This window comes from Spodoptera frugiperda, chromosome 8, assembly GCF_023101765.2.
Source record: "Spodoptera frugiperda isolate SF20-4 chromosome 8, AGI-APGP_CSIRO_Sfru_2.0, whole genome shotgun sequence".
Classification (NCBI taxonomy): Eukaryota; Metazoa; Arthropoda; class Insecta; order Lepidoptera; family Noctuidae; genus Spodoptera; species Spodoptera frugiperda.
Window position 1 is genome coordinate 5,702,100 of NC_064219.1, and position 24,521 is coordinate 5,726,620.

Consider the following 24,521-nt stretch of genomic DNA (forward strand, 5'->3'; position numbering starts at 1 on the left):
CCACGAATTACACAGCTCCATGTAAATGTTATGAGAACACCTTGCTTGTTTATATTTTGGATGTGACGTGAATTACCTGTAATATGAAAGGTTTCTCTGTTTAATTATTTTGTGGGATGTAGGTATTTATATTGATTGGGATTTTTTTTGTGATTGGGAAGTTTTATATATCTAAGATAGAGTTCAAAATTAAACACACGTTTCTGCATAAAAGACTGCACGTTTGGCGCGGTGGCTAAGCAACTGGCTGCCGTAAAACGTGTCCCGGGTTCGATTCTCGCACGGAACAACTTGTGTGATCCACAAATTGTTGTTCCAGGTTTGGGTGTCATGTGTATGTAAACTTGTATATTTGTAAACGTACCCACGACACAGGAGAAAATCTTTGTGTGTGAACAAAAAAGATTTGCAAAACTAAAGGCGTGATGTTACTTCAAAATATCTTGAAGTCCATCTTTTTTTTTTGATAATTAGCCTCAATATTAACAGGTAACCTATTAGTGCTAAATATCGAAGCGTATACTTTCGAAATTAAATCAAGTGTCTACGTGCTTCAAAGTTTGTGACCATATTTGATTAATTAATTACTGCAACACTGATGTGACTGAATAATTAATTAGTTTCAATAGTGGTATATTGTTATTACGTATCTATTAGGAGTTTAGTACATGTTTAAATTTAGACGTAATGTAAAAGTAAGTATTTAGAACACCGGAGCTGCGGACTGCCTAGCAGGTTTACCGGGGCTCCGGTTCAATGAGCAGAACCGGTCTTACGGGGTAGTTTTTAGTCATAAGAGTCTGACACTTCCTCTCGCCTCTCCCAGAGCGGGAGAAGACATTGGATGATTTTCACCTTTCAAAAAAGAAATAGAACAGCATAAATGTTTGAGCATTCTCATAGATGATTATTTTCCAAAATGGTTAGTAGATAAGATACTTATGCTGTTTATGCCACTGACATAATTGGTGTAATAATAAAAGTTATTAAACTTAGGTATAACTAAATAACTAGTACTACAAACTACACTTGGGAGCTAATAAACGGAGCCACTAGCGTTTATTTTAATTTTATACAATCCTCTATAACTTCAATACAAAATTATTCGTATGTGTTATTCGTTATACAACAAAATACGCTCATTTTAAAGGTAATTAAATTGCCTTTCTTGCGACATACGTTATCCAACCAAATAGGTAATATTAACTACTTGTATCAAAAAATATTATTCAAGATGTGAAAAAGAAAAAATACTAGTAGCTCCGTTTCTTTGCTCCCAAATGTATATTACATAATTAGTTTACTAATTAATAATAGCTAGTTAACAACTATATGCAATCACTGAAAATTTTGAAAGTCTACTAGGAAACGAACTCGACGTCTCATTCGCATCAAGTCAATGAACACTCAACCAAAGAAGCAATTAGCTTCTGAATGTTTTCATAGTAAAATAAAGTAGACGATAAGTACTTTGTTAGCCTTTCTAGCTGGTGAAAGAATAAAACTATGGTGCAGAGCAAAGAAGAGAAAAAAACTACGTTAAAACTTGGCTTGAGCAAACTTTCCAACTTTGATGATAATTGACTTCATACGTAATAACGCTGTCTGCTCTTAGTTAATCTACACTACGTAGGTACGTAGTCGGTACGTAATCCCGCTCCAATCGATACACGAACAAACACAATTTCGGTACCCTTGTATACTGATTTTAATTACACTGCTCACATTGACTCAACTAATTTATTCGCAAAGTTGACTCGTTTTGAAGTCTTGTCACTACACCGTAAAGGTGGGTGCTTACTTAAAGTTCAATGTCACTTATAATCCGACTTCCAAGTACCAAGAAGTTTAAACTCAAGTATGTATCTACCCAGCGCCCGGAGAAGGCACAATTACTTTGGGAGAGATTTTGTTACACGCGTGGCCACCTCCTTTGATACTGTAACATAAAGGCAACTGAAGGTGTGAACGATTAATGGCATCTAACCGAAGAATGTCAAGTGTCTCCTGAGAGAAACGTTCAGTAAGAAAATGACTACGGAAGAACATTTCACGGGCCACAAATTTCCCCGTGAAAACAATCGTAAAACGCTTTTATTACTCAAACATTCGCCATTGATTCACGGGCCGAAACAATAAAAATACTGACTCAATCAACCTACCGAACTTTACGAGCAGTCTAGGTGAGTGGTTTTATTGTCAGAACGCCAATAATCTTTCATTTACACCTACATCTAAGAATCGTATTAGCCGAGCCTAATGTTTATGGGCCCTTATGTACACGGCAAGAAATAACCGTCCGGACGGACGAAAGTAATTCATTTAGTCTGGTAATATTTTTTTAATTACTTTCATTTTAATCAAGGTAAGTGTCGGTGTTTATTCTGAGCAGGAAAACAGCGTTGTGAGCTCTCATCTATTTACATTTTAAAGTAACGTGTATTAAAACAGCACATCTCGAACATAATTACAGCAAACTTTGAAGAAATAAAAGTAAAAAATGTACCTGCAGAGAAAACATTTGATTTATGGCGAAAATAAAAGAAACATTGCTAGCGTAAACGGAAAAAGTCGTCGCAATGAAAAATAATGTCTTTACGACGGCGCTATTTGAATGTAAACTACATCGAGCTATTTAAAAAGGTGCAATTTATGAGAAATATTTATAGTAAAACAACAACGCGCTCGTGCGGCCGGAAAAGGTCATTTGCTATCATAGGGCGCCGGCGGCGTGCGGCAGCGGCCCGGCGACTGTCCCTTGCCTCTGTTGTTCATTTTTCTTCCCCTTTTTCCGGGGCCAAACGGTAAAGAGAAACTTAATTGGAGGCTTTCCCGCCGACTCTCAGGCTCAATGAAAAATTACGAGCTAAACGAGCACACGCTTGGGAATTTTTCGCTCATTCTCGACGGCACACCAGCAGAAAGAAACGCTGCGTCTTTACGCAAGCCCCTTAAACTTAGATAAATGTAAGCTGATGAACGTAATTTCAATGAAATATACTGCTCATTACAAGAATTAATTTAATTCCGCTCCTTTAGCGAATTGTCTGACGACGTCGCGGCTCGTGTACGTAGGTGCCTTTATGAACCTTTTCACGTGCCTCTAAGCGCTTTGTTTTGAATCTTTTTGAGTTATGATCTTTTTGGTTAATTATCACATTGTTTTGTGTTCATTTATGCTGGGAATAATTATGAAACAAAACTTTATGAGTATGAACTCAATAAAATGTACAATGAAGATAAAACTACCAACTAAAAGGTATAGGTACACGATATTTAATACCTCAAATTGATTTTCCATCAAAGACTTGAATTGCTCGCGAAATGACGATTCAATATCAATTTGATCTGGCACAGTCACAAAGGAAGATTAACAGTTGGCGAGGCAGCGCACAGACACGTGCACAATACAAGTAACTTACAAAACACTCCTAATTGGTTAACCAACCCGATGCTGGATTACGCGGGATGTTCATTATTGCGCTTTCGGGATTACTCTTACAGCTGCATAATTCACGTTCCCGCGATTAAGCTAAATGCATAGCATATATGGTAAAGCAGCTTCCATGTCTTGTGTTTCCGTGGAAACCTGTGATTTCATAGAATTAGCGTTGTAGTTAGTGGTTCTAGTATTCTCATTAATTCTTTAGATACTTACGTACATAGGTAGGTACTTGCAAGCGATGTTTATGTGCTCAGTGTAAAACTTTAGTGTTTAATTGGCACTTTATTATAATTATATTTACTGACTAAACACATGATTACTGTGTTAATCAGACGTTTTAGAAAAATGAACTTATGAATGTTTACATAACTTCAATTCAAAATATTCCATTTAATTCTCAATATTTTTCCGTAAAATTATACGTAAAAAATGCAGAACAACAACTGCATTTCGACTGTAATTAAAAACTACATCAAATAGTGTGCTCTATTGAAAATTTGGACACGTAGACAAGCAAACTGGGGGTTTTATATCTGTGGTCAAGTTCCGGGATAGGGATGACACGCCACAGACATTTTAATTAAAGGCCAACCGTAGCTAGAATCTCGGTGAAAGAGTTCGACTAGATTAAAAAGTAAAACTCGTCCCGATAGCAAACGAGATTAATAGTAAAAATATGGAATATTACGTACATGGGACTTGTGTAACAGAATATTGAAATGGAATTCAAAAGTGAATTAATAATATTTGTATTTTGTACAAACCTACATACATAACGTAATTTTATGGCTTAGTAATTTTATCAGAAGAACGTACGTAGGTAGCCTTTGGTACATCCTAAGGTTGCCTTAATTCGGACCAAAAATAAAATAGGTTAGATAACAATTTTTTATTTTAATCTCCGTCTTGTAGATTAATTTAAAATGGAGACGTATTTTTTATATACGGAAACAAATACTTTCGAACATATAACAAATTGAAATATCGCGTGGCGTCATTTCTAGGTACATTTTACACGTAAAAATTACTTATTTGCTCCCACTCCTACTTTGATTAGTTTTATCTAAGTATTGTTGTTTTGTATGACAAAATACGTGTTAATATTTTTTTCATGACCTAAATGCTGAGACAAAATAGATGTTTAATTTTCATAACCGGTCATTACCTCTATTTTCAAATTCTTAATAATTTCACAGAATTTTGAACTGAATCAGGTGCAAGTGGCACATAATGTAATAAACAACAATGGTTGACTTTAAAATATACCGTAAAACAGGGTGAATAGAATTCGAGGGGTGAATAGATACATAAGAGGGGAAAATAAATGTTGGGAAAACATCTATTCACCATTTTCACACAGGAATGGTCCTGTCTATATACCCTTTGAATTCTATTCACTTTTGTACTTCTTATTCATTCAATATTTTGCAGTCACCTTTAATCTGCTAATACCACTTAACAATACCCAGCAAAATAATGAAACATCATCAGGTATAAACTACAAAACTTCATAACAGTTCTCGATTTTCCGAGCTGGGAATACGAGACGGCATTTTTTCAAAACTTGTCGAGCAGTAGTCAGTAATATCGGCTCCTGGGATTATTCATAGTCAACTTTTAATATTGTTTAGTAAAAACAAACAAATAAGAGTAGTTCAAGGTTCTTTTTGTTTGTTTTGTTTACTATAGGAACTGAATGATGTTGTCATGGAAAATAATTTTGTACGTACTAATGTTGTGGGTAATATTTAAAAACTAGCTGACCCGGCAAACTTCACACCGCCTAAATCATTCTTTTCTCACTTTTTAAAGCTTCCCTGGACTTCCACAAATAATTCAAGACCAAAATCGACCCAGCCGTTTTCGTGTTTTAGCAAGACTAATGAACAGAAATTCATTTTTATATATAACCAGACAATTATTATAATTTTTCTATAAATAAATTGTGAAAATTAACTGCAGGTAAAATTTGTATGAAACAATAAAATACTATCACTGTGGAAAATGAAACAGCTGACCACTTAACAGAGTTTTATTTCCTTATATTTAAATTTTCCAATTTATATTATTTACAAATTATTTATCACAATGTCACAGTCATTACATATAAAGTTATTTACAAAACATTTACAACTATTCAGGGGTACACTGCGGGACAAATTCAGGGAACAAACTAAAATACATGAAAAGTAAGAACACATTAGAATAAACTATAAAATTAAGAAATTTTACTAACAAAAGTATGAAGTTTGTTTCTTTGGAATAGCAGCGTTTACGAGATCAAGTGTTCTAACAAGCTATTAGTATTCTAGAGGTCCCACAGTCACCTTAGGCCAAGTCTTAACCAAGTCTGGTGATAATGTCTGAGGGACTAAAGCCATTGACGCTAACGTTCCTGAACAAACTTAGTCTAAACTGTTGAACATTATTTGCGAAATTTATATTTTGCTACTAAATTGTAGGATTCCTTTTTTGGCATGGAGTCGGTCACCTCAGTACAACGTAACTTACACTCGTGGCCCACTAAACGTATCCGGCAGTGTAAAGATAAAAAAAATGGCAACGGTTTGTAGAAAGTCTATCCACCGTTAAACTACTCGCCAAAAACATTTCTGCCAAAAAGGATTTTACCGCGCGATGAATGTTAAAAACCTTGATACGGCAAATTTGAACAAAACACTTTTTATAATAATGCTTCAGGGTACATTTTGCCATTTATGAGCAAGATTTTTGAATAAGGGAAACTCATTTAACATTTTTAGCTCTTAACAAAAACATGCCGAGCACACGTAACCAAGAATGGTTTGAACAATGAACAAAATTTCAACAAACCGTTAGCTAAGACGAGACTCTACCACAAGCTAAGACATTTCTCATTTAGTTGTGTTCTGCTTAAGTTGCAAGCGCAATTTGTAAGCTGCAGGCAGTCGCAACAAACGAGCCGGGGAATCAGCAGCAGACTACTGGCCAATAAATGTACGAACACGGAGCCAACAGATTGCGGCAACATTTTGACGCAGTTTTTTAGGCAAAACATAACATAACCAAGTACTTTCCCGTCACTGTATATTTACATATTCTTCCTTTGCTTCGGAAGAATCTCGTTTGGAAATAATTGAATCTATTTACATAAGTAATTTATTATAAGCTTTATACACTTTATACACAACTCTCTGGACCTGGTATTTCTTCGGCTATGAGATGCTCTCTCCTACTTAACGTCATAGCGCCTAGTGGTACAGGTGGCTTATTTAAAACTGCCTTCGGCGACAGTACCTGTAGAGAGGAACAACATGAAATGGGAACAATATAAATAGATGCGAATATGTTTTTTATAAACTTATAAAATATATGAGCACGATAAAAATACTTTTTGTGACATAAATTAACATTTAATGCTGGCACTGTTGCTGTGTGAGCTACACAATTTAGAAACGCTTTTAAAATAACGCCTTAAGTATACTTAAATAAAACTAATATTAAAACCGCTGTGAGCGCCACAATCATTATAAAATTTTATGGCTCATTCCATAAAATTTTATTATTAATTTACACCTAGACACAAAACTACTTGAGTTTTTCAACAGTTCATGAGTAGACTTTTCCAAAGTACGTAGTATAATTATGTGCGGAGTGTCTAGTCTATGACATAATTAAACCTACGTTTTAATGACTCGGATTTTTCACATCGGGTTAGCGCACGCTTTTAATTTAATACCGTGTCTAGGTTTACGTACAAATAAGAGGTATGTGGGTCATGCTCGCACTGAAAAGCTCAATGTTTAGATGTGAAACCGCGTTTGTATTTTTAGTAGAATCCTATGAGATTTTACATTAATATTTAATGTTTTTATGATATTTAAAACGAAAAATTTTATTTTATTTTCAAAGGAAACAAAATATCGATGAAATGAATAATATTAAAATTTTGGTTTATTTATGTTTAAAAATCGTGGAAGCCCTGTTTGATACTCACGGGTCGATGGTCGTCAAGCGCTGCGCTGGCGCGCTCGCTCCCCCACTCCTCGGTTGGATGGAGGGCGCCATTTTTCGCGGCCGCCTCTGTAACACACTTCGCGCTCGGCGGCGCCCCGTCTGTGTGCAAAATTCACGTTTCATTATTTCACTCAGATAAAGGTTTTGATTTTAATGGAAAAGAAATAAGTGTTATAACCGTACTCAGAGACGTTTCATGGTTATTTAAACTATTTCTTAGTAACGATTTTGTTCCGGAAACAATTGCTAACTACTGGGTTAAGTAACCATTAAATTACTCTGAGTACGGTGGTTAGTCTAGTGTTATTTAAACGGTAATGTTGTCTTAAGAAACTCGTTAATTATTACTGAATCGTTACTATTTTTTGTTTTAAAATAAAATTACGTCTGTTTAACGACAACACGTGTACCATTTAATGCTCCATTCAGGTACGAACAACGAGACGGCTCAAAATTAGAACGAAAACAAAGATATTACCTACTTCAAGAACTTTAGGTGTAAAACTGGTTTTAATCTTCATAAAAATGTGTTTAAAGCCATATTATAGCTTTAAAATGAGATATTAATTTTGAACTTTGCTCATAAATCTTCAGTGTTCTATCAAAAAATTGATATAATTTTTACGATGTCGACGTGAAATTGTCACGTCCGTTCTATGAAATTTTTAGATTTTACAGTGTACTTATTGCGTTCTTGTTTGCTTAATACGATGGAGGATGATTCGTTTTCTTTTATTTAACTGTGATACAAGCTTGTTGAATGGAAGTGTTTTTAATGACAGAATATGAAGTTCATATAGACCAGGGATGCCCATTTTATTTTATGTCATCTTATTTTTGTTGTGATCAAAGCCAATAAAAGCATAAATACATATTTTATTATAAAATTGGACATGTCACAAACATTTCATAAACGATTAGACGTTCCTTCACATGTATGTACAATCGGTGATACTAATTGGCAACCAATTAACCCACCAAGACATTGTAACTCAATGGAATTAGTTCAAGAACAGGCGACACTTAGCATAAGGACTATCAGAGCACGCCACAAATGGCGATCAAATGGTTCCTCATCGTAATCTCAGTACTAGTGAGCACTGAGCGCTTTATACTCCACTTGTTAAAGGAATCCTCAATAAAACCGACGTATGTCTGGTTAGGGATAAGTAGCTATTCTGCTTATACCGTTACAATCGGATAAGTGCGTCGTAAACGCATTGGGAATGAAGCCAGTCTTGTTCTAAATTGAGAAGTTCGGTACGTAGGTAAGTAACTATCTGATTTTTATTACGGTAATGTTCTTGTTCGGGTTTTTAGAGATAAAACGTAATTTTATGGTTGTTTTTTTATTGGTTTTGAGTGAAAAGAGTTGAGGAAACTTTCTAATAATGGATGGCAGATAAGTTTAGTATGCTTTTAATAAAAATGTACAGGAAAATATCAAAAAGTAAAATGTAACTTTCTTTCGAAGTATCTTAGTATCTATCTATAAAATCATTTTTCACTGTAACAACTTCAGCCCAGCGATAATGTTAGGTTATTCCACAGAGCTTGATCTCTATATGATTGATGGTTGTTCTAGAAAAATCTTTGGAAGAAAGATTGTTTTATAAAATCAATTCTGAGTGAAATTTTGACGTGGGAGAGCGATGCTCCGGCTAAGTCGTATATAGCGTAAAACAACACTTGCATTGTATTGTTTTATAGGCTTTTCCGGGAGCTCAATCCCCCTTTCCTCACAAAAGTCCAGCAACACACTTGTAACTAAGGTGTATTGCTCCGGTTGTTTACCATCAAACTGATCAGCCTGTTCGTTTGGCACACATAAAATACATAGGTAAAAAATAAGGTTGAACAAGAAACTCCTTTTTTTATAAGTCGCATACAAAGAGTAGAAATGTCGTGTGTTACCTGGCGGTGGGTTCAATATGTCCGGCTGGGCTTGTTTGGGAGGTTTTAGTGTGTAGGCCACCACGTACTGGCCGTCGCCTGCGTTCAGCTGGAGCTCGGACGACTGTTGCTTTGTTGGAGGATTACTCCTGTACACAAAATGCAATACGTATTGGTAAATATTCTGCGCTGTTTCTAAAATCTTTTACGTGTAGATAAATAAGTATTTTGTACATAACGTGAGAATATAACATCTGTTGATATTTATTTATTGTCAGGATACATGACTCGATGTTTTTATTAGTAAGCAATTTGACTTATATACTATGTTAGTAACATATTAACACAAACTCAACCTACAAATTAGCCCCTAACTATAAAGAACCTAACCTAAACATTAATTACCAATAGGTAGTCCTATTTTACTAGGAATTCTAAATTGAAAAGTTTCGAATATATTTTGAAGATACTTAGTCTAAACTGTGAATCGAAACCACAATTTCTTTTTCGACATACCAGCTTGTAATCACTCGATTTAGAGCAGTCCAACGAAAGAGACTCCGTTCACTATATGAGTCATTATATACATGTATAAATACATTAAGTTAGATTAAGTATGACGTAAGCTCTATAAACTTGACTTATACAAGGTTTATGGAGATTGCAATCAATCTTCATCATTGATTAAATTATAGCCGCAATATAATTACAGGTCCCTGAGTGATTTTAGTACGTATTATATTTTTATATTATGTACAACATTAGTGTTAGGTAACCACGTGCTATATACACACAAATGGTCATAATTTCATGCTCAATGGATTGTGCATTACTAATTTATATGCATTATATGGCACATAATGTAGGTAATGCAGCTATTATTAACGTATGAGAATAGAATACAATAATCTGGATATCTTGAAGTAATATCAACACAATACTAATCATATTAGAATACGATTTTTAATCCTAGAATCCTAGATATTCCCTATATATAAAATGGAACTGACTAACAAAAACCTTGATATTTTTATAAAAGTATTATATCTTTTCGGGTGGAAAATATGTACAAGCTTTTGATATCATATTATTATGTACTGTGATAGCTTTGGACCTAACTGTAATGCTTATGATCGCTAAACCATCGTTGTAAACTACGCTTTACATTTTAATTACACAAAATCCTGTTCCACGCAAAAAAATCTAATACAAAAAGCTCTTGATACATATACGAAAGTATTTATGTATGTACATTTTCCACGTTTTCATTCGTACAATAGTTGGAGTTTTGTCAAGTTGCAGTCACGGTACATAGTGTTAGAGCAATGTTCGTCACTCGGAACGCGAGCAAACATGTATGTTGACGTTATTCAGATTGCAAGGACATGCGCAACTTGGATCGCGAGTTTGAAAGTTTAATGATGTACAAAATATACTAGAATGTAAGTATTGGGGAAATATCACTATTCAGTTACTCACGTAACTGTTTGACGAGGAACTCGACACACGACGCGGCGATTATCGCGGAATGCTGCTCATGAATATGAGCTTCTAGCATGGCTTGAAACTAGTCGAGTCCCTCGTCAAGCAGATACGTATGTAAGTCGATAATATAATAATTAATTTAGTATGTCTCACGAAAGTTGTAATAAAGATATCAGATTGTTCGATCGAAAGAGATGCAATTTCGTAAAGTAACACCGACTTGAGGTGACCCTATTGTTACATTCGTTAACTTAATAGTGTTGGACCAGAGAACCGAATCCGAGATTCCATCATTCATGAGACGTTTGCAAGACAATGTTATATTATATTATGTCTATGACCATCGTATCGACCAGATATAAATCTAATTATACTGACACTACTGAAATCCTTTGACTACAAATGATTGCTTAGCATTGTCTCAGGTTCGATTACTAAGACGTTATTAGGAGCTAGACTAATCAAACTGTATTCAAATTATACTTTATCAGACAATTGACCAATCCCGTTTGCTTGACATTGGCACGGAGTTGCTTTAGAAACAATATAAAAAGGCTGTAAGCGCGCTGACAGCGCGTGGACCACGTGCTTACAGCCCTTATGTATTTACATTATGAAATATATCATACAACATAAGATTTAATGTTCAAATTTGAATAACACGTTAATAGCTGGATTGGAGCGATGCCGTTTAAATGTGATAATAACAGGGTCCTTTACACAGTTACTAAAACCAAAACAAAAGCTACAAGCAATCTTTCAGACAGGTGAGAAAAGAGCATAACGAATTAAAATGTGGGTGTAGCATTACGTGCATAAACAAGTCGTTAAATGTAACATTACACGTAAAACATTATCATTAAATAAAGAAGAGGTTACCCTAAAGTTAATGGAAATGTAACATAGAAGGAATGCTTTGCTTTATTGCATGACTTAATAACACTCCTACATTGATGACACTGAGATACAGAACTTTCTTTCTTGAAGCTAAGTCTCTACTGTTTGAATTATTTTATTTGAATTACCGCTTTTTTATAATGTTTTTTTAACCAGTGCATTGTTGTCTAATCAAAGCGTACGTTTTTGCGGTAATCAATTGTTTTAAATGCATCATGTAGGTTTTAGATAACATTACATTGTAATAGGCTACTTTCCTACTATAACTGAGCCATTACAAACGTGCGAACTGTTATAAGTCATTTTTATCAGAGCTCTCACACTTATGCCGTATACATAAAACGCCCACTTATGACGTCATCAAATTTTTACGTCAAATAGCAAACGTATTACTAGGAAATTAGTTAAAAAGAATTGAAAATTAAGTAGATTTTCGAATCTGATTAGTGAAAGTGTAATTATTTTTGAAAGTATTTTAATTGTATTGAAAAGTCGAAATAATTTTGGTGTTTCTGACTGAGAAAACTACCCAATGTTTGCCTATTATTAAACCCAATCGGTAAACAACACTTCAAGTATATTATTACAGAATATTGAATATTGATTCGTGTATTATTAAATCTGATATTTTATAAATTGACAAGATCACAAATAGGTAATGTAAGTGTTTTGTAACTACAATATTTTGTAAATTCATTTTTACATATTGTAAAATATATTTTCTTCAGTAAAGTTTGAAGTGAACTCCCTGTGCGTGTAATATTATCTTACCTTTTTCTTCGTAGAAAATATCCCGTGAAAATGGCCGCGCATCCGCAGATTATGGCAGTGAAGATAATCGACCAGAAAGCAGCTTTCGAGACACCGGCCATTAGACTGTTCCCGCCATCTACGATATTACAAAATAGATAACACTTGTTTCATCATACACTTTTTTAGTGAATTTTTATATGCAGGTTGAGATTTTATACGGATTCTTGTCTTATGTTCCAGAAATTGTTAAATGAGTTTGAAGGAAGGTTTCGATAAAAGTTGGTATTATTATTTGGTAAAAAAATTCAGTCCAAATATAATGATTATTCTTGTATCATTCTACTATTGTTATTGATACTCCCCTAAAGTAAAGTAATGTAAATACATATAATGTAACAAATTAAAAGTGCCCTTAACCGACGAGCATGCAAGAATTGACTGTTGATGTAGTGAACGAAGTACCGTATGTACAAATCGTAGCAATTGGCGTTCCATAGTCTCTGCCTATCCCCATTAGAGACATGAGGATTATGTGTGTATGTAAAATGTAAAAACTAGTAAACCTATTCATTATTAGTTTACTCTATCTAAGACCAAAATAAATTCATATTTTTCTACATTATCACGCAAATAAAACAAGTTTCGAAATTAATTATCCGAATATGCATACAAAGTCTTCCCTTTGTGTTTCAAAGTATTTTTAATGGCGTATTCTAAGCGAATGCATCATTATGCTCATATTACCTACATATAAAATACATTGGTTGCTTTTTAGCAGAGCCATGGAATAATGGACTCTATTTTAAAAGGAGTATGTTTTGTTTGTATGTTTAATTTTAATTTTATGTGTCTTCAAATTATAATGTTCAGACTCCTTGCAATTAAATTACAAAATAATTGAGCTTACATAAAGATAAATAGGTACTTATTTATATTTTAGCAACGTCACGCCTTTTATCCCTGAAGGGGTAGGCAGAGGTGCTCATTACGACACGTAATGCCGTTATCCAGACTCCGTGCTACTACTGAGAAATTATCGAAAATTCGAAAAAAGCCCAGTAATACTTTGCCTGACCCGGGAATCGAACCCGAGACCCCTTATCCGGCAGTCGCGCTTGCGACCACTCGATAACGAGGCAGTCATTTATATTTTATTTTCTTATAAACTTAAAACTAAATACTAGGTATGTACTTAACATTTCGTTTTAAGTGTATTAGCTATTTAGAAATGTCTGAAATATTTTTTATATGTACGAGTCGTTAAAGATAAATGTAACAACCAATCACAGAGCTTGACGCTCGAGTTGACGATCCATTAGACAACTGTCAAATGTCTATAATATCCTATTAAGGCCATGAACACACAGGCCTAACTAACTAAAAATTTTTCAGAGCAAAAAAAATATATTTTAGTAGAAAGCTTTTTTTAATTATATGAATGTATACTTTATGTCTGTGCCCCTATTCTCCTAATAATATTTGTATAGTGAAACTCACGATAAAAGAACAATTCTATTATTAAAATCAGACCTCATTCTTGTGAAAGATATTTTATTACAAAAATTGTTAGGAATTCCATTAATATTGACATAATGATTAAATGTATGAATATATTTTGTAAATTAACCACAACAGACACCCGCTACATTATTATTAGTACGGAATATTACGACATTAAATGTCAGGCGGTGAATTAGCGTAATTACACTTCGCTATCTCACTCTAGTGCTCTTCAAAACGGTGAGAGTGAGTGAGACGGAGTATTCGTGTTACGCTATTAAGCAGGTTCAAATTTACGTTTAGCTATCTACCAGATTGCTTGCTTATTATCTTCCTATCAATGGCAAATTGCGCTAGCCGGTAATACGCCATGAAATTAGTTTGTCGGCCAAAAAGGGTTTGAGAAATTCCCAATTAATTTATCTTAAAATTTGTGAGATTTACCCTAAATACGGTGTCCTCGTTCGGCGGTCGGACATTTATTGACTTCCTGTAAAATTTGGTGTCGACCAACCATTTTAATTTACAATTTTGGATGTTTAATAAATATTTCGGTTTATTATTTTTGTATTACATTTCGGATGATTTAATGTTCTTCTAAACCATTCGTACAGTGAGAAAAGTATAATTGATATCTAGCTTTCCTTCAGACTTTATCAGTTACAATGAAAAGACCAGTAACAAATCAAAAAAAGTATTACAAATAACGTACCTGTCCGTCTCTCTGGATCCTGATACGCAAGTGCATGCAACATGATGCGATCTGAAGCTCCTTTATCATTCCTCGAATGCACGGTCAACCTGAGTGCACTTCCACTGGACCATAGCACCCCGGCCGGTACTAGGAATATGGCCACACCGTCTACGATATAATTGGAAGGGTTAATTGTGCAGAAGATTGTTATGGTTTAACATCTATAACTATTGACGATGCTACACGTTGGTCTTGTCCACTGGTATGGAATGAGTTATTGTTTTTGGAGTAAAGTTGGAGAAACAATATGTTGGTGTGAATATTGAATTGAGCTAGTATGAAACAGGTTATTCGTAGATTTGCTCAAAGTGAAGTTTAGTTTAGTAAGAAGATTTTTAGAATGTTTACAGCACAGAAAAAGTTTTTAAATATCTGACATTTGAATTTACATTGACGCCAATTATACTAGCTCAGAGTAATTTATTGGTTACTTAACCCAATCCTTAGCAAATGTTTTCCATACAAAATCGTTACTAAGGAATAGTTCAAGTAATCATTAAATGATTCTCAGTACGACGGTAAGTCATGTATTTTAAATACCATTTTCAATATCCTTACCAGTCTCATTAGCAGTGACATTAAACCTGATCTTCCCGTTCTCCGAGTCCAGTGCCTCTAACACCACCAGCTGAGGTAGACCTCCATCGTAGCCGGTGACACAGCGCACAGTGAGGGGCTCGCCATAGTCCTCCCGGCTCGAGTCCTCGATCCAATTCGATCCATTGCCAGAAGAAACTGTACAGTTCCTCGGTGGTGATGGACGAGCTAAGAAATAAAGTTATGATTGTAGACACGTTCTATACCTACTGTTAAGACTAGATATCGATGGCATACGATAAACTTTAACATCGTGAGATAACCTGAACTTATAATTTAAAATCAAGAGGTTGAAATCTTCAATCCTCCTTGATTAGCAAGCAATTGTTCAAAAAGCTGAAATAAATTCTCACAATTTAGTTTTTTATTATCATAAATATTGGTCAAACATAGGATAGCTTTAAACGCTTAAATTTATAAAATTTGGGTAGCTACGGTCGATTGAAAGCAAAGACCAACTTCTAAGTAGTGAAGCTAAAATGATTTTGGCTCAAGACAAAAATAGTTTGGAAACTTTGTCCCACGCTACTCGTCTCATTTCCTATGTTTGACTTTCTTCTTTGCGAGAAAATTGGAATATTTGCTTTAAAACTGTTCTTTATTAGTTCTGATCAAGAATTGTGCATAATTTAAAGACTTTATATTCAAGTAACTTCTCGGATGATCTATTTAAATGTTGGTACTGCAATATTTATTACTTGATTGTTCAATAAGAGTTGTTTATGCATGTGTGTTTGCCACATGTTAAAACTATCCCTATTTTTATAAACAAACAGATTTGTCGTAGTTTATTTAATTAGATGGAAAAGTAGCAGTCGAGCAATATCTTTTCACACTAGAAGACTTACAAGAGGGGTGACATATAGTCTAAGCTTCAATTAACATTAAGTCTAATTCAATCATCATTACATAGCAAAACAAAAATATTTACTAATCACATTTTATGACTTACCTGCTGGAACGATTTGGAAGACACAGGGTTGCGCCTGTCTGCCCACTGTGTTGGTACCGCGGCAGGTCAACGCGCCATAGTCGCGCTCACTGGCTGGTGTGTACCGAAGCTCGCTTATACTGCCATTCACAGTACCTATGTGACAAAAGCTAGACTTTCAAAAACCTAAATAAAGTTAATTAAATTATACAAGTTGCAACTTGTATATGCACGCTGTAATAATGGAAGATTCCAATTTGTCACATTACAGAATCTTAAATTATCACACTATATAATAGATATGCCACTAATAAGACTTATTTAAGTAACAAACTAGTGTCCTGAAATACAAGCCTCGACTTAGTTTAGGCACCAGTCTCCCACAAATTAATATGTATGTATCAATTAATGTGTGTAGCTGATAAGTTAGTATTTTACTGTTTGTGGAAGAAAAATAAACATTGATTTAATTCTAATCTACTACTCATACATCATAATTATTAACCAACTTCTAACAAACCATTTTGTTAACACAATTTTCTTTCAGATTTTTAAGCTACATTAATCTCTGTAGTACACTGAAACAAAAGAACATTCGAGAAATGACCAGTCGCCAGTCACCAGGAGACCTGAATTATAATAATTAGGTTCATTTAGATACAGTCGAGTGGCCAACTGTCGCGCTAGTCGAGTGTTTGCAGCAAGTACTCGAGACAGTTCAATCAGCACCTCATGCTCCTAGCAACCGCCCTGAATATGTAACGAACCGCACTTCGCAAATGGAATTTCTTTAAAAGACTACACGAACAATCTAAGTTTCAAAGAAAATGATAATTTGTTACAAGGTCTTTGGGTATATTTTTCTAAACATTTCCTCGAAATGTTGAGTACTTTTCCGATTTCGTGTAGTTTAAAAGATAATGTTAGTCTTGAAAAATACTGATATTTATATAGAGTTGTTAAAGTAACTCTCGTATAAAGTCTTGTCCTCTGACGTGAACAACGAATGGTATTTTATACAAGTTTATTCAACATCATATGGGAAAATATCTATCCTCAAAAAGTTCCGTAACTATTTTTAATAATGTTGTTTGTATTACGAGCTAACCAAGATTGTACGTGTACGATTGTGTAAAATAATTGACCAAGTATTTTCGAAAAAACCATAACAATTTGGGCAAAATCGGTTAAGTAATATAATATCAGTAATGACTTTCCTTCAACGAGGTATCATTTTTGCTCTGTCTTCTGTTTTATAAGTCTTTGGATGACAATGAAGCAGGAACTATGTTATTAGTAATTCTACATACCATATCTAGCAGGTGAGACGTTGAAACTCTCGCCGCTGTTGTTGAACTGCCACAGGAACGTGACGTCAGCAGGGTCGGCGTGTACTGAGCAGCGCACGCGCAATGCTTCGTCGAGCGCCGCACCCACCACTTGCGGTGACGTTTCGCCACATACGGGAGCATCTATTGAAATTATATAAATACGATTAGCGCTACTTTTCAGAAGTTTCACAATATACCATTGTGTATGCTGATAGTTACATTAGAAAATAATTGAATTTATTTTAACCTGTGTTATTAGGGTATATTATGCTGAACAAAGTTGGTGATTTAGGAAAACATTCTTCTCCTATAACATAATGCAATCAGGAGATATTTTCCATGTGTGACACAGTGACAACTTTGAGGAAGTTACTCGCGCTACGGCTACGGCGTAGGCAGCGTAGCGGTAATGTCAGCTACGCCGTAGCAATTGTATTACTGTTGCTTGCCCCATTATATTAACGTTAATATCGAATTTTACCATCATAGTATAAATAAATCCACTTATACGCGTAAAAAATATCAATACTTTTTTTTCGCGTCTAGGTTTTTCCGCTTGTCTGGCTACATGTCTTAGAAATGTCAAAATACTTATATTTAGTAGTAACATATACGCCCACTTGTATCACTTACCCAGAAATATACATAGTGACGTTTACGTTCAGATACCAAGACAAAAGGCTTCATAATAAAAACAAAAATGCCCTGTTTCTTATAAATAAAATGACAATATTTTCTTCTATTTACGTACATGACCAAATTAGATACAAAACAAAGCTAGTATCGTTTATTTAAAAATATCTCACGAAACAAACATTCATATGTTTTCTGATTTCGTTTATATACATTTAAAGATCGGGACACTGATAAAGAGCACATCGACTGAATATTTGCTAGCAAAATATCGTGAAATGGAAAAGGCCCAAGCCGGACGTGATGGGTATACTACAATTTGGGAACATTTGCATACTAGGCAAATACCCGGTACATCGTTAACTTTGCTACCCCACAACGGCCTCCTAAATAACAAGCATAAAATATCCATAAATTTAAAAACTCCAACGACCAGTTTTCCTGTCATAAAGCGATAAATATAAATCAAATGAACAATTATTTCGGCAGTTAGGAATTATTTCGTCTTCCCTCTCACGTCGGCAATTAAGTGTCGACCAGCGGAGCTCGGAAGGAAGCTCCTCGATGCGCCAATATAGAATTGTGTAATAAATCACACCGTGGACGTTGTTGTTGATTTACGTACGACCATGTATAATCAACATATACCCTCTAATTATAATGGGATCCTGTGTTTTCCCAGTACGATGGATCCGTTTGCAAAGTTTTGAATTAATTACATTAGCGTAACCGCTTCCAAATCCATACGCTGCTGCTCTTTACATAATTTAATCTCAAAATGTAAAAATGATTTCACCTCCCGTTATTGAAAACGAGTACGAATACGGCGAACCTAAACACGTAACAAACATTTGTTTATTAAAATTTATTTAACTTCGGTAATTAGTAAAATTGTTTTGAATTCCACAAACGGAATTTCATTAATCGTCTCCGCTGATTCGTGAAACAAAGTCACAATATCCATTAATAATATTTTAGATAGAAAAGCAAGTCAAATAAGTAGGTACTCAACCATTAAAAGTAATGAACAAAATTGTCCTTTTAGTCTCGTAACTCGACATCATGGAACATTTTTTCATAGAAACAGAGGCGTGTACGAGTTTTATTATTCAATAAATCATTTCTGGGAATACTATCTTGATTTGTTTCATGTAAATAATTTGAGCATAAATCTCGGCAGCCACGTATTACGTACTGCTGAAACAAATGTATGCTTAGGATGGAAATAAAATTTATTCAAACGATACAACGCTGAGCATATTAAAACGAAGCCACGGAACAGCAGATTGAGGAGGTACGAAGAGAATCGTAGTAATATTAGACAATAATTTTGATGATTTACCGCCGGTACCGCCTTCCCTCGTGCCAATTACTATGCGGACGGTCGGCCACGGAAGGAAGTTGGTACGTCGATCCCGACCGCAATCATTTGAATACTATTCGCAGACACGTCGGTATTTATAGGCCAGTAATTCATACTGTGCTCGGTGACATTTTATGGGATGCCTGTGTGTCCGATGTATATTACCGGGGATTAGGGATATGCAAATTAAGTGTCTAGTGTGCTCGTTATAATTCGATGTCGCTACCTTCGCTCAAGGCTAGCTTGAGTTGTTTGTTGGAGGGAGGGGGGGTGAATTTATACTGTTAATACATTAATATCAACTTACAGATCTACTGCATGGCTAATTTATTGATAACACAAATTAGACATCAATTCGGTCAATAATTGTAACAACAAGAGTCAAAAGATTTGTTTCCGATTTGTTGTTAAAGTGTATTAGAAACGGGAAAGTGCTGAAAAAAGTTTGACATAAAAAGAAAATTAAGGGATGTTTCCTTATACCGTACTAGCTTAAAGGGGCGCTGGCCCTCAGGCTTAACAAAAAGTACAAAGAGTGTCTGCGAGCGTAAATTCGTATTTGTCGTCAAAGTCACGGCTCAAACGTAACAAAAAGAATATAAAGTTCAAGATTGCTGCTTCACGACCTTCGTAATATTAACTGCACTCTCTCTGCTAGTTAAATAAACAATATATCGTGATTCTCCTCAAAATATTATCATACATAAAGTGTATTTATAAACACATCGTAAATAATAGGGTGTACTTTATTGTAAATGTAGTTAAAATCTCCTCATCTTTATGAAAGTTATGAAAATCTTTTGAATACAAAATTTAAATGCAAGCTCAATTTTCACCTCTAGTTGACAATAGATAAGTATCCATTTTATATTCATACTTGAGGTAACTATATTTTAGACAAGAAAAAAGGTCATTAACATATTATTTTATTTTTGTAATGCTGGCGCACTTGTTTGTTCACATAAAATTCATATCGTGAATAAGCGTGCACATGTCTAGCGCCGGTCTTAGTAATACTTACATTGGACTCTCAAAGTGACGACCTTGCTGGAGGTCTCCCCTCTCGCGTTTGCCGCCTTGCAGGAGTAACTGCCGGCTTCCCTTCGCGTCACCTTTTGTAGTACAAGCGACCGCGTGCTGACTATAATACCCGATGTCATGTTTTGACTCACTGGCCTATCCTGCAGAACATTCCACTTGTGTTAGTTAAAAGGTTGGTACTTAAATGAATGAGCTATAAGTGACTTTGGCTACATTGTGTTTAAGTCAATTTGTTCATTAATATTACAAAAACTTAAAGGATTTTTGCCATCTTGTACGTACATGTCTTCAATTTAAACCGGATTCAATTATTTCAAATTATAAGTAATTTCAAATTGCAGTCTAAACAAAAAAGATTTTCACTCTAAAAACAATATAATAAAATCAAGCAAACATTGCGAAGAACGATGAATAGGAAATGCCATAAAATTGCCAACTGTAGCCGATTTCGCTTTACGAGCTTCAAACAAATTTAACTAGCACTAACGAGGGCTATAAACTGGGTATGCAAACGACGCGTTTTTCTAATCTGAATGGCTTAGCAATACTCTACAAATAATCACATGGTAATTGAACAAAATCACGAATACGTAAACATTTTCGTGAGAATTTTTCGTAGAACAGAAAAATACAAAATGGTATTCAATTAAGAAGGTTTAGCAGTATAAACACAGGAGCTATATTAGAGTAGGAACATGTCAAATATTTCATATTTTGAGATGAAACTGAAACTACGCAGTGGTAATATACATGAAAACTTCATTTAAAACAGGACTCATTATAATGTGCTCTCATTATTTCGCCACTATTCTCGTGTCCCGTATTTCGGTGCAGCCCTAGCATAATATCAACAATTAATAACTTACGTTGTGGAACCAGGAGATGCGATGTTCTCTAGGGTTGGCGCGCACGTTGCACTCAAAGTACACGTCGTCGCCTTCCTTGATGTCGTGAGGGTTGAGCGTGCTGCCGAGCGTCAGTGACACTAGGGGACTGTCTGGATTCAACATTTATAATATTAGTTGACAGAATATTGCACAAACAACGTACATTATTTGGGACGCTTTTAGATTTATGACGATGTGTGTTCGTGTTTCGTGTAGTATGTACCCATGGGTGTTGTAACAAATATTTCGGCACTTGAATTTCTTTATAAAAAAAAAAAAAAACATTTACTGTTTAATTTCTTTTTTCTCTATTTTGGATGCAAACCTAATTGTTTCCACATCTCAACTATGTGCAGTAGAAACAATACATTGCTTTATAATAACATGTAAAAATAAAACACAACATTCGCTGGAATGATGCAATAAAAATAGCGAATGTTTATTAACTTTCTAATCAAGCAGCAAAACAAGAATACAGAACCTAACAGGATATTATATGCAGTGTAATTAATTAAAGTCACTACAACCTTTGTAATAAGTGCCAATATAGGATGGAAAATGTTATCACTAATTATATTACCCACACTGCTAAGGAAAATTAATTTAAAGTCCAATAAGCTCAGATATTCGCAATTAGCTGTCGCAGCGACTGTCCTATGGGATATTTATCACAATATTATCAAAGAAAACTTCTTGGAACTATGTATATTAATTTTATCCTTAGATCAAGCAAAAGGATTATGAGAAATTGATTTAATACTATAGTAAGTGCTCTACTGGTACGTGGTATATACCTAAAGTTTGCTTTCAAACCTTGTTATAGTTGATGAAATTAAATTGTTCGTTGCGATACAATTTAATAAAGCGTTCAGTGTTATGGTTCACGACATATTTTGGGAATTACGTCAATACAGTGTTTATTTAACGTTTTAAATAAATATGTATTTAGCCTGTGGTTATTATGAACATGAATTGACAGTTATTTTAAATATTTTAAAAAGTTTATTTTAATTTGTTTCTAAAATCAGCAAAACGTTTACCGGTATGCATAGAATATGGTTTCGACTTCTTGTTTCAAAGCGCTGGGTTAATTATAATACTTCTATAAATTACGCTTCTATTACATAGCTATTATGTATGTTTCAATATGTTGCAGGTAGAATAGCCAGTTCAAGATAGCCACAAGACATTTTTTTCGTAACACTATGAAGTTATGAAGTGCATCGAAACGTGAATAAAACAGTGAATCCCAATCATTTAAAAAAATCAGCTTACACACACAAAACTTTATACTTACATACAACGTTGAGCTGTAGTTGGTCGTCTATTGACTTGGTCGGCAAGCTAGGGTTGGCGGCCACGCATTTGATGATGGCACCATTGTCAGCAGGACTCGGGCTGAACACCAGCGTGCTGACTGACCACGTCTCGTTTGAATGATCTGTTACCTGGTAAAAATATAATAAATCTGTAGTAACATAACATAACTGGAGATATTTTTGTTTGTTTGAAAGTGCTAGGTAATATTTGGAAGTGCCAGTCGAATTCTGAAAGAAACTATCTGGTACCACGCTATGATATTTAAATTAAGAAACAGTTCTCGCGGGAAAAAATAGTATCATAGTATAGTACCGTAGCTATTTTTCCTGAATCGCAAACGCAACTGAACAATATAAGGTCTGTCAAATGTTGGTACGCTCACTAATGTTCGTAAAATGTCATAAGCGGTAGGCTACACGTACTGAAAGTTACCTCAACATCAAACACAATATTAAAAACTAAATTGAATAAACCTTTCTACAACTTAAATATCTATTCCAAGTGCGGTTTCAAATACAACTCGAATTTGAAATTTTAATATTATGCTGACCACGTAACCACCGCCTTCCCAGATTAATAGAAATGTTCCAAACTAAAATCTGGTTTAAATAAAGATATCAGATGAGGATGTTATTAAGCCACAACATACCGGACACGAATGGAGCTACAATTAATCCGAATATTGCACTTTAATGAAACTTTATTGGAACCTCTGCGACGAACGAAAACTCATTCGAAATTGAGACTTTGCAGATAAAGTTTCAGTAAATCAGACGCTTGCATACAACGAATGCAATATTTCAGTGGAACTCGATATAAATCGTGTAAAAAGTCACAAACGGATTTGAAATAGTCCCATTTCTGTAAGCTATTGTATAAGCTGGGGACGGTCGCAGCGCAATTAGTCGAGCGCTAAATCAAAGTCCATCAGTGACCGAATCCGAGTATAAAACGCGACAATCGATTTAAAAGCCACAGTGCGTGCTTAGCTTTAGAATGGAAGTTAATTGAGGGATTACCTGCCGCGTTCCGCTCAAATAAGACCACTGGACGTTGAACAAATTACAAGTAACTGTACATTTTGTGAAGCGAATTTTTACCACAAACGTTACTAAAAGATTAACGTTTTTAAACTTTCTGAATTTTTACTGGAACGTATGGCGTACATTATTACTGGTTTTGTTCATTTTAATCTTGTGTTTTATTTTACGTAGTTTCATTTAGCGTGGGGTTGAATGAGCAAAGAGACAATTTGAGTGACAGGACTGAAGATAAACTACACCTGGCGTGGTTAGTTGGTGGATGTTTGACTATTTATAGGTTTCGGTGAATGCAAAGTGGTCGGTCTCGATTACCATACAACGTTGACATTAGGTACGGGTCACTCACCGTCTCACACACAACACACGGACAGTCACAGAAAAGAATAATCATTCCATATATTTCTTTGTCCTACATCTTTGTTATGAAATAAACTAGAGAAATACTTTAAACTTTCATCGTCGAATTTCGCATTCACAGTGGGAAAATAGAGGTTGAATCCAGACGGTGTGACCACGACCGGTCTTAGGAAAGGGATCACGTAGTGTCGGCCCGAGGACGCGTCTTCCGGACAAACGGATTGACCAACTCAACTAGATACAAAGCCAGCGACGTGTGAATAGAAGCAAATTAATACAAAGTGTGTCGGTCTGG

General features: G+C 34.9%; 1 protein-coding gene across 1 annotated transcript in view; it reads right to left on the minus strand.

Annotated features, from left to right (window-relative positions):
* Positions 1-5,463: 5,463 nt before the first annotated feature.
* The window catches only part of LOC118275466 (synaptogenesis protein syg-2), a 104,059-nt gene continuing 85,001 nt past the window's right edge, over positions 5,464-24,521 (minus strand). The window contains exons 8-18 of the mRNA XM_035593445.2: positions 22,804-22,954; positions 21,486-21,616; positions 20,600-20,759; positions 17,562-17,723; positions 16,273-16,407; positions 15,282-15,488; positions 14,682-14,831; positions 12,488-12,605; positions 9,356-9,483; positions 7,422-7,540; positions 5,464-6,721 (exon numbers count right to left, since the gene is read on the minus strand). Of these exons, the coding sequence (XP_035449338.2) occupies positions 6,605-6,721; positions 7,422-7,540; positions 9,356-9,483; positions 12,488-12,605; positions 14,682-14,831; positions 15,282-15,488; positions 16,273-16,407; positions 17,562-17,723; positions 20,600-20,759; positions 21,486-21,616; positions 22,804-22,954 (1,578 nt within the window). The 3' untranslated portion in view covers positions 5,464-6,604. The remainder of the gene's footprint in view (positions 6,722-7,421; positions 7,541-9,355; positions 9,484-12,487; positions 12,606-14,681; positions 14,832-15,281; positions 15,489-16,272; positions 16,408-17,561; positions 17,724-20,599; positions 20,760-21,485; positions 21,617-22,803; positions 22,955-24,521) is intronic.